The 14,916-nt window shown below is 54.9% G+C and overlaps 1 protein-coding gene across 13 annotated transcripts in view; it reads left to right on the forward strand.

Moving 5' to 3' along the window:
* The window catches only part of LOC309638614 (uncharacterized protein C6orf132), a 43,914-nt gene that overhangs the window by 19,930 nt on the left and 9,068 nt on the right, over positions 1-14,916 (forward strand). For 4 of the 13 annotated variants that reach the window (XM_082414770.1, XM_082414774.1, XM_082414773.1 and 1 more), the window contains exons 3-5: positions 4,291-4,366; positions 6,448-9,739; positions 14,323-14,481. In XM_082414770.1, the coding sequence (XP_082270896.1) occupies positions 4,291-4,366; positions 6,448-9,739; positions 14,323-14,481 (3,527 nt within the window). Of the gene's footprint in view, positions 1-4,290; positions 4,367-6,447; positions 9,740-10,351; positions 12,197-12,337; positions 12,455-14,294; positions 14,492-14,916 lie in introns of those variants that run through there. The other 9 variants (XM_082414779.1, XM_082414778.1, XM_082414776.1 and 6 more) reach the window with 6 other exon arrangements.

The following is a 14,916-nucleotide window of genomic DNA, read 5'->3' on the forward strand; positions in this document are numbered from 1 at the left end:
GTTGAGACACCCAGTCCCTTTACTCCTAAATACTTACGTATTCACAACATTGTAAATCAACTATACTTCACTAAAAACAAAAACAAAACAAAAGCTTACATATTACGTGTGCATTACGTAAGAACAGAGATGTTCTCTGCACAATTAGCAAATCCAGGAATTTAATATTGGTACGATACTGTTATCTGATACACCTTTTATATTCAGTCATCGCCAGTTGTCCACTAAGGTCCTTTGTGGCACAGCCTTACTCCATCCCAGGATCACACAGTGCATTTAGATGTAACCTCCAGGCCCTCTTCTTAAGGAGGCTTTACCTTAGTTCTCTGAGGCTAAGGGAGACAGGTGAGGGAGTTCAGCTCCCGTGGAGATGGATGCCATTCACACTGAACTCTGTCACTCGATGCCAGCTGCCTGGGTCCCTGTGGTGAGTGAGCGGAGGGGTGTGCCTTCCGGGTCTGTTTTCCTAGGACTAGCATTAAAATGAGTTTGTATTTGCCTTCCCCGAATCCACACCAGTGGAAGGGACAGCTAGGTGAACCACCAGAGGCCAGGCGGGCGTGTGGGGAAGGAGCAGGGCCAGCTGGGGCTTGGGGATGCGGGGCTGTGTTCAGTTCAGTGCAGGGGGCTCCCGAAGGGGTGAGGCTGGGTTTTGGGACCTGGCCCAAGGGTGGTGGGGCATGGAATGCCACAGCACCTCAAACACTGCGGCAAGGTTGTAGGTGTGTCCTGGGACGCCCATGTATGTGTGTGTGTGGGGGCGTGGGATGGGGGACCTAAAAAGCCTGAGCTGCTGTTCCAAGGCCACTCAGGAGACAAACTTCCATCCTGTGGTCTTTTGGGGTCTAATGCGTTTTCAGAGCTGAGATCAAAGGTGGGGTGGACAGTGTTACCTCCAGCCCATAAAGTTCGTCCGTCTTCCTCGTCCACATGTAATTATAGTTAAGCACTCAGGGTGACCCAGAAGGTGCTTCTAGGATTCCAGGCAACTTTGATTGTTCACAATGTTTTCACCTTTGTGGGGGAGAAGATTTAGAAGACATACTCCTTCAACGAGCACTGGTTTCCTGGGTTTCCTGTTATCTCATTTGGTCCTCATAATGGCCCTGCAAGGCAGGAAATATCTCCATTTTGTACGTGAAGAAAACGGGTCTCAGTGATTTGTAGAAAGGGTAAGTCGGGAGGCCTAGGTGTGCACCCTGGCTCTGTTAAGGGATTTGAGATAACACAGTGCTGGCACACAGTTGGTGCATAGATGATAGATTAACATCATCGTCGCTATGGCTCATCCAAGGTCACGCCACTGGCAAGGAACAAGGTCACACCTCATCCAAGGTCACACCACTGGTGTGACTGGTGGTCACACCACACCACCACACGTGTGCACTGGCAAAATCCAGAGCACGAATGGCATCCAAAGACTTTTGATGATAAGTCCCCAGGTCTTTCGACTTTCCAACTACATGCAAAAGAGTAATCGAGGGATCTCAACCCTGGCTTTTAAAGGCCTGGCCTACATCTTATCAAAATCAGAGTATACATACTTGATGGGGGTTATTAGAGAATCAGTCGTGTGTGTGTGTGTGTGTGTGTGTGTGTGTGTGTGCTGCATCTCAGAATGCAGGATCACTGGGTTTGACAGATGTTAAGAACAGGTGTGAATCAAATAGAGGCAGAAAAAAAGAGTAGATGATGGAACAAGGCCATTCCAGCTTCAGAATTCTTTTTACTTATTTATTTATTTATGGCTGCGTTGAGTCTTTGTTGCTGCTCACGGGCTTTCTCTAGTTGCGGTGAGCGGGGGCTACTCTTCGTTGCCATGTGCGGGCTTCTCATTGCAGTGGCTTCTCTTGTTGTGGAGCACGGGCTCTAGGTGTGTGGGCTTCAGTAGTTATGGTGTGCGGGCTCAGTAGTTGTGGCTCGCAGGCTCTAGAGCTCAGGCTCAGTAGTTGTGGCACACAGGCTTAGTTGCTCTGCGGCATGTGGGATCTTCCCGGACCAGGGCTTGAACCTATGTCCCCTGCATTGGCAGGCGGATTCTTAACCACTGCGACACCAGGGAAGTCCCCAGAATTCTTTAAGAACAAGAAGATGGGTTGTTTGTTGCCCTCAAATGGCCAGAGAGTAATTCTGAGATTGCCCTTGGTAACCCAGGGTCTTGTGGATATTTCTGAAACATCTACCTTGAATCCCCCTTCTTATATATTAAACCATTAAGTCTAGAGAGTTGGCACCATCAGCCCATCAGCGAGTAACAACTTGGCTTACTATGTGTCCCACTTTGGGGGATTCGTGTAAAACATGTCCCTGGGCTCCAAGGAGCAACCACATCTTATTGGAGGAACTGGGGGAATATCTAGAGAGCAAACAGAAGTCCTCCCTATGGGGCTTGGCTGTGGGTTGCTCTGAACAGGGTAGGTCAGTGTGGGCTGGTGCAGACAAGGGATGGCTCCTTAGGAATAACAACAAGAACTAACATTTATTGGGCTTTCACTGCGTGCCAGGAGCTAAGTGCTTTTTGTGTATTGCATCACTTAATCCTCACAGCTTCCCTAGAATAGGTAAATTCTATTTTCATCACAGTTTCATAGTCAGGGAAACTGAGAGCTTACGTCACTGGCACAGTCAATACAGCTAGTAGGTGGCAGAGCCAGAATTCAAATCCAGACAGTCTGGCTCCAGAGCTTCCCCTTCCCTGCTACCCTCTTTCTAGAGGCGCTCAGTGAATCCTCGCAGGATGAGAGACTTAGACTTTAGAGAAGCAAAATACCCAGGGGTGGGAGCTCCACAGACCTGTGTTTGACAGCACTGGTCATGTGACTATAGACAACTTACCAAACGTTTCTGAGCCTCCGTGGTCTCTGACAAATGGGGATAGCTTCTTCACAGAGTGGTGTGATGGCGATCATATGTTTAGAGCACAGAGCAATGGGTGGTATTGTTAGAAACGGAGGGTGGGAAGAGGAGCACAGCCTGACCAACACCCAGCGTCAGAGATGAACGTGAACCAGATGTGTGGGTTGGAAGGATCCTGGAGAGGGAGTTGGTCCAGCTAGAATGCAGGATGGCTGTAACAGGTGAGTGGAAATAAACATTGGCTGGGAAGGATGAGAACAGGGTGTTGAGGACCTTGAAAGTGACCATAAAATGCTCCACAGCTCCTCCAAAGGACAGGTGTGTGGACGTTGTTGACATATGGAAATGTGTGTTTGGGGGAAAAAAAAAAAAGAATGTAAAACAGTATGTACATACCGACAGCTGTGTAAACGCATTATGGTCTGCCCAGCTTAGAGATCAGAAGGGCATCTGCAGTGCTGTCGATACTCCAGTTCACCACTTTTTACTTAGGTACTTTTCTGTAAATACCTAATGAAAACTAAGAGTGAACAGGAGGCCAGGCTGAGGGGTTTGGCTTTTTATCTTGTGGCCATCCCTGGGGAGTCACGCAGAATTTTTTTGTTTGTTCTGTTCTAACTGAGATACAATTTATATACAGTTGATGCTCATTATTTGCGGATTCTGTATCTGCAGATTCGCCTGCTTGCTAAAATTTATTTGTAACCCCCCCAAATCAGTACTCAAGATGCTTTGGACCTACGCAGAGTAGTGAAAAATTTGAGTCACCTGATGCACACGGGCCCTGCTGAGGTCGAACAAGACACTTTGCTTTCTTGTTTCAGCCCTCATGCTGTAAATAAGCATCCTTTTCTATTTAGTGCCATGTTTTTTCATATTTCTTTGCTTTTTGTTGGTGATTTTGCTATTTAAAACGGTCCCCAAACATAGGGCTGATGTGCTGTCTGACATCCCTACATGCAAGGAGGCTAGGTGAGGTGCCTTACAGAGAAAATACATGCGTTAGGTAAGCTCCGAAGGTGTGAGTTATGGTGCTGTTGGCCATGAGTTCAGTGTCAGTGAGTCAACGATAGATATTAAATAAGGTCTCTTTAAACAGAAACACGCATAAAACAAAGTTATGTATTGATCAGCTGATGTAAGTGCCTTGACCAAGGTTTACAGGAACCTAACCCTGTATTTCCCTCGGGCATTTTGATCCAGTTTTTGCTAATTGAGTGTTCGCAGCAACTTTACAGACCCTAACTACCGCGAATAACAAGACTCGACTATATCATAAAATTCACCCTTTTAAATGAGCCCTTTTATATTTTAGTATACTCACAAGGTTGTGCAACCATCACTGTGGATTTTCCAGCAATAAAATGGCCACGGAGCAGCGATTTAAGAACCATCTGTCTTTCCCTGTCCCCTAACTGTTCTGCTCTCTTTCAGGATGCCCAGGAGAACCATGGACTGGCTGTGCCCACCCCCTCTGTCCCAGACAGCTTTGCAGACAAACAAATGACAGGTAAGAGGACCCTAGGCTTGGGGCTTGTCCATCTTTTTTTTTTTCCTCCTTAAGCCCAAGCGTCTGGTCCCCCCTCCCCAGCTGGTGAGAAAGCTGGAGTCCCCAGGTCTCTTGGCTGCTGGCTGTTGTGCGTGGGAGATGAGGAGAGCCACGGTTGGCTAAGGCCCAGTAGGGGAAGGATGGTGAGGGCCGAGGCCAGAGCAGGAACAAGTTCACCGTGAGTGGTAGAGAGAACCCTGGAGTCAGGCAGACTTGGCTTCGAGTCCCAGCTCCCCTGCATACTAGCTTCGCTCCCTGGGGCAAATCACTTAACCCCTTGCACCTCCATATCTTCCAATGAGCCACGGGCAAGACAATTCCAGTTCTGGAAGAGTAAACTAAGTACTGGATGGGATGCAAGTCACTTCTTGTCATACCCTGCTCAAAACCTGCCAGTGACTTCCCTTGTCACCCAGTGGAAGGGTTCTTGCCAGGACCACCAGAATCAGGCCTCATCTCCTGCTGGCTTTCCCGTCTCACGCTGCTCCGCCATCCCGGTCTCCTTGCTGCTCCTTCAATATCCAGGCACATTTCCACTCTCAGGTCTTTGCGCTGCAGTTCCCACTGCCCTGACTGCTCTTCCCCTGCACGTGTGCACAGCTCTCGCCTCCCTCTTTCCCTCTTTGTTCCAGTGTCACCTTCTCAGCCAGGTCTTCCCTGACCACCCTATTCACATTGCACCCCTACCGCCCCTCCTGGGTTTCCCCCATATTACTCATCACCTAATGTGGTAGTAATTTACTAATATATTATGTTTATTGCCTGTCTCATTGTCCCATTAAAACACAAGCTCCACGAGAGCCAGTATTTTGACTACTTCTTGGTTTGTCTTTTACCGCTGTGTCCCAGCTCCTAACACTTGGGTGCTCAAGGGGTGTTGGTTTTCCCCCTCCCCACTCTCGGTCTGGCGTTTGTTTTGAAGTCAGACAGCTGGGAGGAGCCCTTCAGAGCTGCCCATTCCCAGGTTTGTTTCTCTCTGTGCTAGAAATTGGGAAGAGGAGAGGTGAAGGACGGGTGCCCCTCAGAGAGAAGTAATCAGGGCATCCTGGTGGCCTGCAGACAATAGGGAGGGGGCAGGGACTGGGGCCAAGAAGGGAGGGATGTGAGCCGCTGGGGCCGGGGGGCTCAGCATCCCTCTGGCGCCTTGGTCGTCCAGGTCACCTCGTTTCCACAGACCCCCATCCATCCTGCAGTCCAGAATCTGTTCCAGAAGTTCTCTATGAGGTGGAAAGCTGGGTTCTTGGTAGATTCAGGATCTTTAGAAAGCAAGAGTTGCTCATGCAAATTTCTCCCTCCCAAACTTTCACCCAGACTTCCTTACTGAGGTCTCCAGGCCCCTGCCCCCATCCATGACTTCCTATCTCTGCCACCTTCCCTGTCTGTCTTACGCTGAACGAAAAGGTAAGCACAGGTGGTAGTGGTCAAAGTGATTACCGTTCGTTAAGCACCTACTATGGGCCTAGCACCTGATAAGCTCTTGCCATGCATTTACATGAATTCTCTTGCTTAATCCTCACAACAGCTTTATGAGGTAAGTGCTGACATCGTTCCCATTTTTCAGATGATGAAACTGAGGCTCAGCAAGGTTAATGAGTGTGTCTCAAGTTACACATTTAGTAAGTGGAAGAGCCGGGATTTGAACCCTGGCCTTTCTGGCTTTGTACCAGCCAAGGCACCTGTAAGAAACACTTGGTGCACTTGAAGGACCTAACTGAAGAGAGTTTAGTAAAGGGATTATATACAGGACTGTGAGCGGGGCAGAGAAGGGTGAGCCTCGGGAGCCTATGGAGAAGATTTAGCACAGGCTCCAGAGGCTGTGTCAGGGACAGGCAGGGGCCCCTCCCTAGAAAGAAGAGGGTCACTCCCAGGAGAGCTCAGGAGACTCGAGACATGGCTGCTCCTCACGCAGTGTTCAAAAGGAAAGGCACGAAACCGGCCAGCTACTCTCTCAGGAGCCCACCCCGCCCTGCCCTGGGCACTCAGAGATGGGCAAGCCCGGCTGCCTTCTCGCCCTTCTCATCTCTGCCTCTCCCTCCTTCCAGGCACCAGCAAGCTCATCAACGGCAACCTCCGATTATACAGCTCTGTGGGGGACCTAAGGCCCAGGCACTATGGCCAGGACTTGCTCATCCCCCCGCCACCCCCGGGCCCAGCCCCGGCACCACCCTCAGACACTCCACAGCCTCAAGAGGAGCCCTCACCACCACCTCCACCTTCCACAGCTCCCCCGCCTCCCCCGCTGCTGCTGGAACCCCCATCCCCGCCCAGCGTGGCCCCACCTCTGCCCCCAGTAATGGGGGCCCTATCCGCCGCACCCCCCCTTCCCTCCCCATCCACACCCACCCCTCCGGACTTCATTCCCCCTGCCCCACCCCCACCCCTTTTGCCAGCCCCGGCTCCCCCAGCTCCAGTGTCTCCTCATACACCGGGGACTCACCCCTTCCCCGCTGCGGGTGTCACCAAGTGGAAATCAGAGGTAGTGCTGAGTGACGGGCAGCCAGAGGCCCCCAGAGGCAGCCCCCCCAGGAGCCCTACTGAGCCCAAGGGGAGCCTCCTAGGACCGGAGATCCACCTCACCTTCCCCAGCTCGCTCAAGGTGCCTCCCCCAACCCCAGTCAGGATTTCATCCATCTCCAGTCAGGAAGCACAAGAGGCTCTTCCTGAGGAAGGAAAGGCCACCAAGAAGGCCCCCAGTCGACTCCCACTGCCTCCCAGCTTCCACATCCGCCCCGCGTCCCAGGTCTACCCCGACAGGGCCACTGAGCCAGACCATCCCGAGGAGCCCAGGGCTACGGCACCAGCCAGTCCGAGGCCGAGCCAGTCCCAGGCCTGGTCAAGTGAACAAGCCGAGACTCCACCTCCAGCCCCTCCCCTGCCCCCTCCTCCACCCCCACTCCCTCCCCCAGCACCCCCCCTGCCCCCAGCTGCCCCTCCTTTGCCATCTGCTGAGAAGGCAGCCCCTCCACCGGCTGGGGTTATGAAAAGACCCAAGTCCAGCTCTCCTGCTCCCAAACCCAAACTTGACCCCCCCAGCCCGGAGGACACAGCCTCTTCAGAGTCCGTGGACTGGCGGGATCCCAGCCAGATGGCAAAGCTGCGGAACGAGCTGTCAGCCTATCTCTGTGGCTCTAGGAGAGAGGACCGGTTTGCCAGTCATAGACCAGGCCCAATTGCAGCCTCTCAGGGAAAGGAGAGCCAGAAGGGCCCCAGCCTGCCAGAGAAAGAGGCGCCCCCAAGCCTGCCAGAGAAAGAGGCGCCCCCAAGCCTGCCAGAGAAGGAGGCGCCCCCAAGCCTGCCAGAGAAGGAGGCGCCCCCAAGCCTGCCAGAGAAGGAGGCGCCCCCAAGCCTGCCAGAGAAGGAGGCGCGCCCAAGCCTGCCAGAGAAGGAGGCGCCCCCAAGCCTGCCAGAGAAGGAGGCGCGCCCAAGTGTTCCTGAGGAGAGTCCTTGCAGCCAGCCAGAGAGGAAGGCTGCCACCAGCCTGACCCTCCCGCCTGTGGACTACATCCCCCAAGACTCGCCAACTCCTAGCATCTGGCAGATCCGGAATAAGTTGGAGGCCCAGCTTTCCTCATCAGCAGAGAAGGAAGCCAAGCCCAGCAGAGGGTCTCTGCCTCCCAAACCTCAGCTAGAAGGGGGAAGAATCTTTGAAAACAGGGCTGATAACGGCAAATTCTCCAAGCCCGTGGCCAAGAATCTGCCACCTCTATCCACCACCCCTCTGCCAACCACACCACTCCAGTCCAAGGCCACGCCTGGACCAGCCACACCTGGACCAGCCATACCACCCAAGGCCACACCTGAGCCAGCCACACCTGGACCAGCCATACCACCCAAGGCCACACCTGAGCCAGCCACACCACCCAAGGCCACACCTAAGCCAGCCACACCTGGATCAGCCATACCACCCAAGGCCACACCTGGACCAGCCACACCACCCAAGGCCACACCTCTGCCCACCACATCATCCCAACTGATAGCAGAGAAGAACCTAGTCCCAGCTGGGCAGTGGGAGAAGCCAGAACATCAAGAACTTGCAGTGCCCTCCAAGTCAGAGGCAGAAGGGCGCTCCTCAGAGACCAGTAAGCCTACACAGGGAGCCCTCTCATCTCCAGCCCTCCCCCCAAAGATATCCCCTGGCCGAGAAGAGGTGCCATTTCTCTATAAGCCCCATCGCAGCCAGAACAGCCCCAGCAGAGATGTGGCCGTGGTGATGCCCACCCTGTCCAGAGGAGAGGCTGTAGGGTCAGGGGAGCCTGTGGAGGTGAAGGAGCCCCAGGGGCTGCCAGCCAAGCCCCCTGCCTCAGCCCCGCCCGCTGAGGAACTCCTCAGGCATCCAGTGACAGGGGAGGTGGTGGAGCGGGGCTCCGCGATGGCTCTGCTCCTTGCAGCCAGGCAGAGGGCACAGAAGGGGAGGTCCAGAGGGGCTGCCCTGGGCCAGTCCTCCCTGCCAGGGAGTCTCCGTGGCCACAGCCAGCCCAGGGCAGGCTCTGACAGCATCTTCTACAACGACGGCCAGCCCAACTCCTTCACAGTGGTCCCCAAGGTACCCAAGGAGACTGAGAAGGACCCCCAGCTAACCTCGCCAGGACAGCCCAAGGTAACCAGTCAGTGGAAGCCCCAGCCCCGCAGAGACCCAGAGGGCATGGAGCCCAGCCGCGGGTACAGCTGGACAAAGACGGAGCCGCAGGCCCCCGTGGCCTGGGAAAGACCAGCGCCCTCCAGCCTCCCCCGGGGCCGCCTGCTGCCCAAGTCCTCCTCTTCCCCTCCTCCTTCCCACAAGAGGGAGGAGGTGGAGTTCAACTTTGAGGTCATCCCACCGCCGCCAGAATTCAGCAATGACCCCGCGCCCCCGCCCCGCGCCCTGCAGTATCTGGGGCGCCGGGGCTCCCCTCCCCGGAACAACTTCTCAGACTTGGGGCAGCTCGCGGACGCGGGCCCCGCTTGCGGCTTCTCGCTCTTTTCCGCCAGTGCGGGCCCCTCCGGGGCCGCCAGGGGCCTGGACCATTTCTCGGGCGGGGGCCGTTCGCTTATCAAGAAGCGCCTGTACGTCGTCGGGGAGCCCCACCGCAGCCCCAGGCTGCCCCGGGGCGGCACTGGCCGCAGCCCGACGTCCCCCAACTGCTTCGGGCCGCAGCCCAGAGGGCCCTTCGCAGCGCCCGGACGCCCGGAGATGCGGCGCGTCAACTCGACGGGTCGCGCGCCCCCCGCCGGCCTGCACATGCGGAAGATGTCCCTGGAGGGCGCCCCCCGCGGAGAGGCCAAGTACAAAGCGCCCTGCGGCGGCGGCGGCGGCGGCAACTGCGGCGACTGCGGCTGCGCCCCGGCTACCCGCAGGTGAGTTGCGGGCGAGGGTGATGGCGGGAGCCTGGGCTCGGAAGCCAGGGGAGAGGGAGGCTCTCCCCTGGACCACGGGGAAGCTGGCCAGGCCACGGCCATCAGTCTGGGACATTTGGTTTTCTCCCCTCTGGCTCTCAGGGCAGAGAGAAGGAGGAGGGAGGCACACTTCACCTGGAGAGGGCGCCTTTGGCGCTTCCTTTATCTGCTTCCTTATTTCGCGTTATCTCCTTTGTTTTCTCTTTCCCCCTCCTCCTGCTTTCCCCACCAGCTCCCTCTTCTCTCTCCTCTCTCCCACTCCCTGGAGTCCCAGTGTGGGGTGGGGGGAGACCTGAGTGGTCCTTGGGTGCTGGGATTTCCCGTCACAGAGATGCGTCCAGAGCCAGGCTAGGAGGGAAGGGTTCTGAGCAGAAGGGTATGAGGCATGTACTCTGGCATCAGGGCCTAGACAGGAGGGAAGCCCTGTGTCTGGTGAGTCAATACTGGGGTCCCACTCTGGGGGTGGTAAGCCCTGAGCTTGTGGGGCAGCTCCATTGCGCTGAGCCCTGGGGGAGATGGAAGCGGTGTTGGTTAACCAGATATTAACCTCATCTCTCTCCTGCTCCCCACCAGGTCTCCCCACAGCAACCCCCACTATGGAAGCTCCATCAACACATTCACCGTGAGGCCCGGGACCCGGCATCCCATCTCCTATGCCTACTCGGGGGCCCATAGGAAGGCCCCATCCTGAGCCCAGGGTTTTCTCAGTTCCTCTCCAAGGGGTCGGATCCAGGCACTTGTTTTTGTGGGGGGTGGGAGGGACGCAGCAGGTGTTAAGTAGCCTCACTCAGACACAGAGAAGTCTGTTTCCCAAAGACAGACAGGGGGACAACAAGTGAAGCAGTGGCCCCAGGAAGAGTAAGATTGAACTTCTGTTTCCCAAAGCACTGGTGTGGCTGTGGACTGTCTGCAGATGGGGGTGGGAGGGGGAAGGAGGGAGGAGAGGAGGGACCTTTAAGGAGCTGGAGCCTGAGTTTTCACTGTCCGGTACTATTTGCTTTAGCAAGGCTTATTGAAAGCAGTTTTCCAAGCAGGCCTACTGAGCAGGTTCTAAAAGCAAGGGCTGGAGCGCTCGCTTAGAATGGGAACCCATCGGGATGGCTGTGATTGCTGGTCAGGCCCTCATGAGGGGCTGAGGCCCAGCCCTGTCTGGGTTGAGGGTGCAGGGTGCTGCAGGTTGACCTCCTCAGCCTCCACCAGTCCTCCAGTTGCCACTCCCAGGGGCGACACCTGGGGTTCCTAGCATAGAAGCCACATTGAGGTGTGAGCAGGAATATGCATGCACAACATGTAGAGAAGGTACTGGAACAAAGTGCTTTGCATTGACCAAGGGTGGTGATAGGGGTACTGGTGGTTCATTTCTCCCTGGCCCTGAGCTACAGGAAGGCCTAGAGAGAGAAGACGTGGCAGGTTTGGGATGGAAGACAGAGGATTAAAGCTTGCTTTTCTATTCAGACCCAGGCAGCCATGATTTGGGGCATCGGGCCCAAGGAGCCAGAAAGCCTGGGGCTTGACACCAAAGGCCTTACATGGCCAGGTCCTATATGGGATTTGGAGGGGCATCATTCCCAACCACCCCTCCCAACCCCAATACTACAGGTCTCCAATATTACTGAGGCCTTAGAATGTGTAACCAAGATGTCAGAAGGCCTTGTAGAGTAGAAGGTGACAGAGATGGGAATAGAGTTCTGAGAGGAGTTTGCTGCAAGTATGCAACGTGTTTTGGAAAGTCAAGAGTGGCAGGACTGGGCCAGTTCAGAGCAGGGGAGCCCTATCAGTAGGGTGACCATTTGTACTTTGCTGGGAAGTCTGGGTTTATGCCTGTTTTCCAGTGAGTGAGAACCCCTTCCACTTTCAAAAAAGTCCTGGTTTAGATAATATATGGTCACCAAACATATCAGGAAACAATATTCTTTGGTCAATCTTCTGTCTTCAGGTCTTGGTGGGCTAAATTCCTGGGGCCAGGCCAAGGAAGGCTACCTGGGTAAGGAGGAAGGGCAGGGGGTGCCCACCTCAGAGGAGCAGGCTGGTAGGGGCAGCCAGGAAGCAGTTCCCTTTGGGGGCACGATCATGGACCTCTATGATTTGTGCTAACCAGCCAAGGTAACAGGGTGTGGGGATAGCAGATGACCACTTCAGGGAAAGAGAGTGCAGGGGTGGGTGGGCGCCCTGATGGGGCAGGATCTGGTTACCTGTGTCTAAGAAACGAACCCCACCCCAGTGCCAGCACTGGCTCTATATATATATATGTATTTTCCCTGTAGAATGTTTTATAAAAGAGTTCACTAATTTATCTGCTGTGTTAAGGCTTGAGGGGTGGGGTGTGGATTCCCAACTGTATCTTGCTCTGGGGTGGGCAGGGAAGGACTGATTCTCACTTGGCTTGGGAAATAAACAGGCCAGTTTGGATGGCCTCCAGCTCTGTGGCTGTGGATTGATGACTGGGAGCTACTGGGGTATGATCAGAGGTTGGGGGAGTGCAGCTGGGGAAGGCTGAGCGCAGGGTGGTGGCCGAACTGGAGACATTATGCTGGACCAAACTCTCTCTCTGACCCTTAGGTTTCCTCATTCTCCAAGTCCTTCAAGGGGAAGGAGCAGAGCTGAAGTCTGGTGATAACAAACTGTGCCCTTCAGCAAGTCTCTGACTCTCTGAACCTCCGTTTCTTCTTCTGTACAGTGAGCGTGATAACCTACCTCATAAGGCTGTTGTGAAGACTAGAGACAGTCATGCGTTCATTGAACAAGGATTTGAGTGACTACTAGATGGCAGGCACTGTGCTTAGCACGGATACACAGCCATCAACACACTGACACGCCTCCTGCCCATGGCAAGACTGTATGTAGTCTCGTGGAGGAGAGAGGATGGAAGGAACGCACAGAAACAGCCTCTATTATAATAAGTGGTAGGAAGGCAAGGAACAGGACTATGAGAATAACTGGAGGGTGGGAGAGAGAAGTGGATTTACTTTGGCTGGTCAGGGGAGGCCTCTTGAAGGGGTGACGTTTATGCCGATTTAGGCCAAGCATCCAGCACGTGTCTGGTACTCAGGAGCCGCTCAGGAAACTGCATCTTTGGGTCATGACTACCTTAACGTTTGCATGTGGCCCTTCATGGTTTTCCGTAAAGCTTTGACATGGCATCTTTAAATTTCCCAGAAGAGGAAACTGAGAACCAGAGGTCATCTCAAGACAGTGTGAGGGAGAGAGTGTGTTTCTTGTGTTTCCTGTGTCTGAGCCTTTTGTGGGGGGTTGTTGGGAAACGGAGGCTAGGAGGACGACTCACTTATTCAGCAACTTGTGCTTCCAGGAAGGGCCTCCCTCTCGCATCCTGGGGCTCCCTTGTTCTGTCTCTCACCGTCCCCTGCCCTGTACCGCGAGGCCCTCATCTGGTAACAGAGTGAGGACAGGGGCCCTGCCTCTGGCTGCTCCTCCGCCCCCAGCCCCACCCCTGCTCCCTCCTAACTCTTCTTTCCCCTCCCCTGACAAGGAAGGGGCAGCGGGAGCGGAGGGTTGGGGCATCAGGGTCCCACATCTGGCCTTGCCTCTGACAAGCTGTGTGACCTTGGGTCTCGGCTAACTCATCTCAAAAGTGATGGGGATGGGCTCGTGCTGTGTCTGGGTCTTAAGCTTTGTTGGGCCCAGACGTCTTCAAAAAGCCGATGAGAGCCATGGATCCTCACCCCAGAAAGATACCCCACATGCATGTTTACACATTATTTCAGGCACTCCACAGACGCCCCCCACCCCCTCAAACTGGGCTCCGTGGACTTCACGCTGAGCACTCCTGATGCAATGATGGTCATGGTAACCACCAACGCTTAATTTTGACAGTTTGGAAAGTTCATTCCTTCCCTCATTTACTCACCACAGTCCTCTGAAATGTGTTGGCCTCGTAATACTCTTAATTCCATGTTGCTGATGAGAAAATTAAGGCTCCAAGAAGAAAGGTGAATTGCTCAGAATAGCCCACCTGACTCCAAACTCTGTCTGCTTCCTCACAGCCGCCTTCCTTCTGGCTGTATCCATTCCCACCCATTCATCCCTCTCCCAATCACACCTTCCCCGAACTTTATACCTTTCTATCAGAGCAGGGATGCAGGAGGGCCTGAGGAGGGAAAAGCTAGTATAAAAAGTTAATGGGTGTAGGTGGCACAGGTGTTCGTTCCTGGATCGAGTTGGTTGCACCTTGGTTTCTGGAGCCTCCTCACTGCTCCCTGGACGTGGCCCAAGCCCCAGGGGCTAGAACCCCTCTCTGAGGCCCAGCCCAAAGCAGCAGCGGGGGCAGGTCCTGGGGCCTGCAGTCAGCAATACTTGAAGGGTCCTCTTCTCCCAAAGGGAGCACAGCTTTCTCCAGGGCTGGACTTCATTGAAACAGAGAGGCTTCCTCCCACTCCTGCAGGAAGCTGCAGGGGAGAGGTGCCTCCCACCCGGGAGGCATAAGGGAGGAGCTTCCTAAGTGCTCAGATGTCAGGCGGGCCTGCCCCTGCCTGCTCACCCACCACCTGCCTACCCTCAGTGGCCTGTGGCCGCTTTCATCTCTGCAGCTCGAAGGCGATGCTGGCTTCCCACCATGAGTCAGCTGCCCAGGATGGGCGGCCACTGATTCCAGGCAGAGGAGCTGGGCTTCTTCCCTCTGACGGCACAGGGATGGCCGGCTGCTGCAGACCCGCTGTTGGGGCCTCGGGATGTTTTTGGCCAGGAAGGTGAGAAAAGGTGAGCTTCTGGGAGAGGGGCGGTGACCAAGGCAACGCATTGCGAATGCTCCCTCTTTACCTGGATGATCCTGTGCTCCCTGCCCAATGCTCAGAGCTCTAGAAGCTTCGTTAACACTTGGCACAGAAGAGCCACTCCTCCCTCCCCTCCTTGAGAACCATTCTCTGAGCTTCTACAGAACGTGCTCTGCTGTCTCCTGTCCTCCAGCCCGGCTCCCTTCCTCCGCCCAGGTGTCCCAGCACCTCTCCTCCTCCCAGTCTTCCATCTCCATAGTTTCCTTTTCAGGAGACTGAGTTTTGCCCCTGTCTCACCTGCACCTGAGCTCCCCATTTCTAACTTGAAAGTGCCCTCCCGGCCATTTCCATGTGGATCCCTGCCAGCCACTCAGATTCAGCCTCGCCTCTCCCCTTACTTCCCTCTCACAG

Source organism: Balaenoptera physalus (genome assembly GCF_965194825.1).
Source record: "Balaenoptera physalus genome assembly, chromosome: 11".
In the NCBI taxonomy this organism is placed as follows: Eukaryota; Metazoa; Chordata; class Mammalia; order Artiodactyla; family Balaenopteridae; genus Balaenoptera; species Balaenoptera physalus.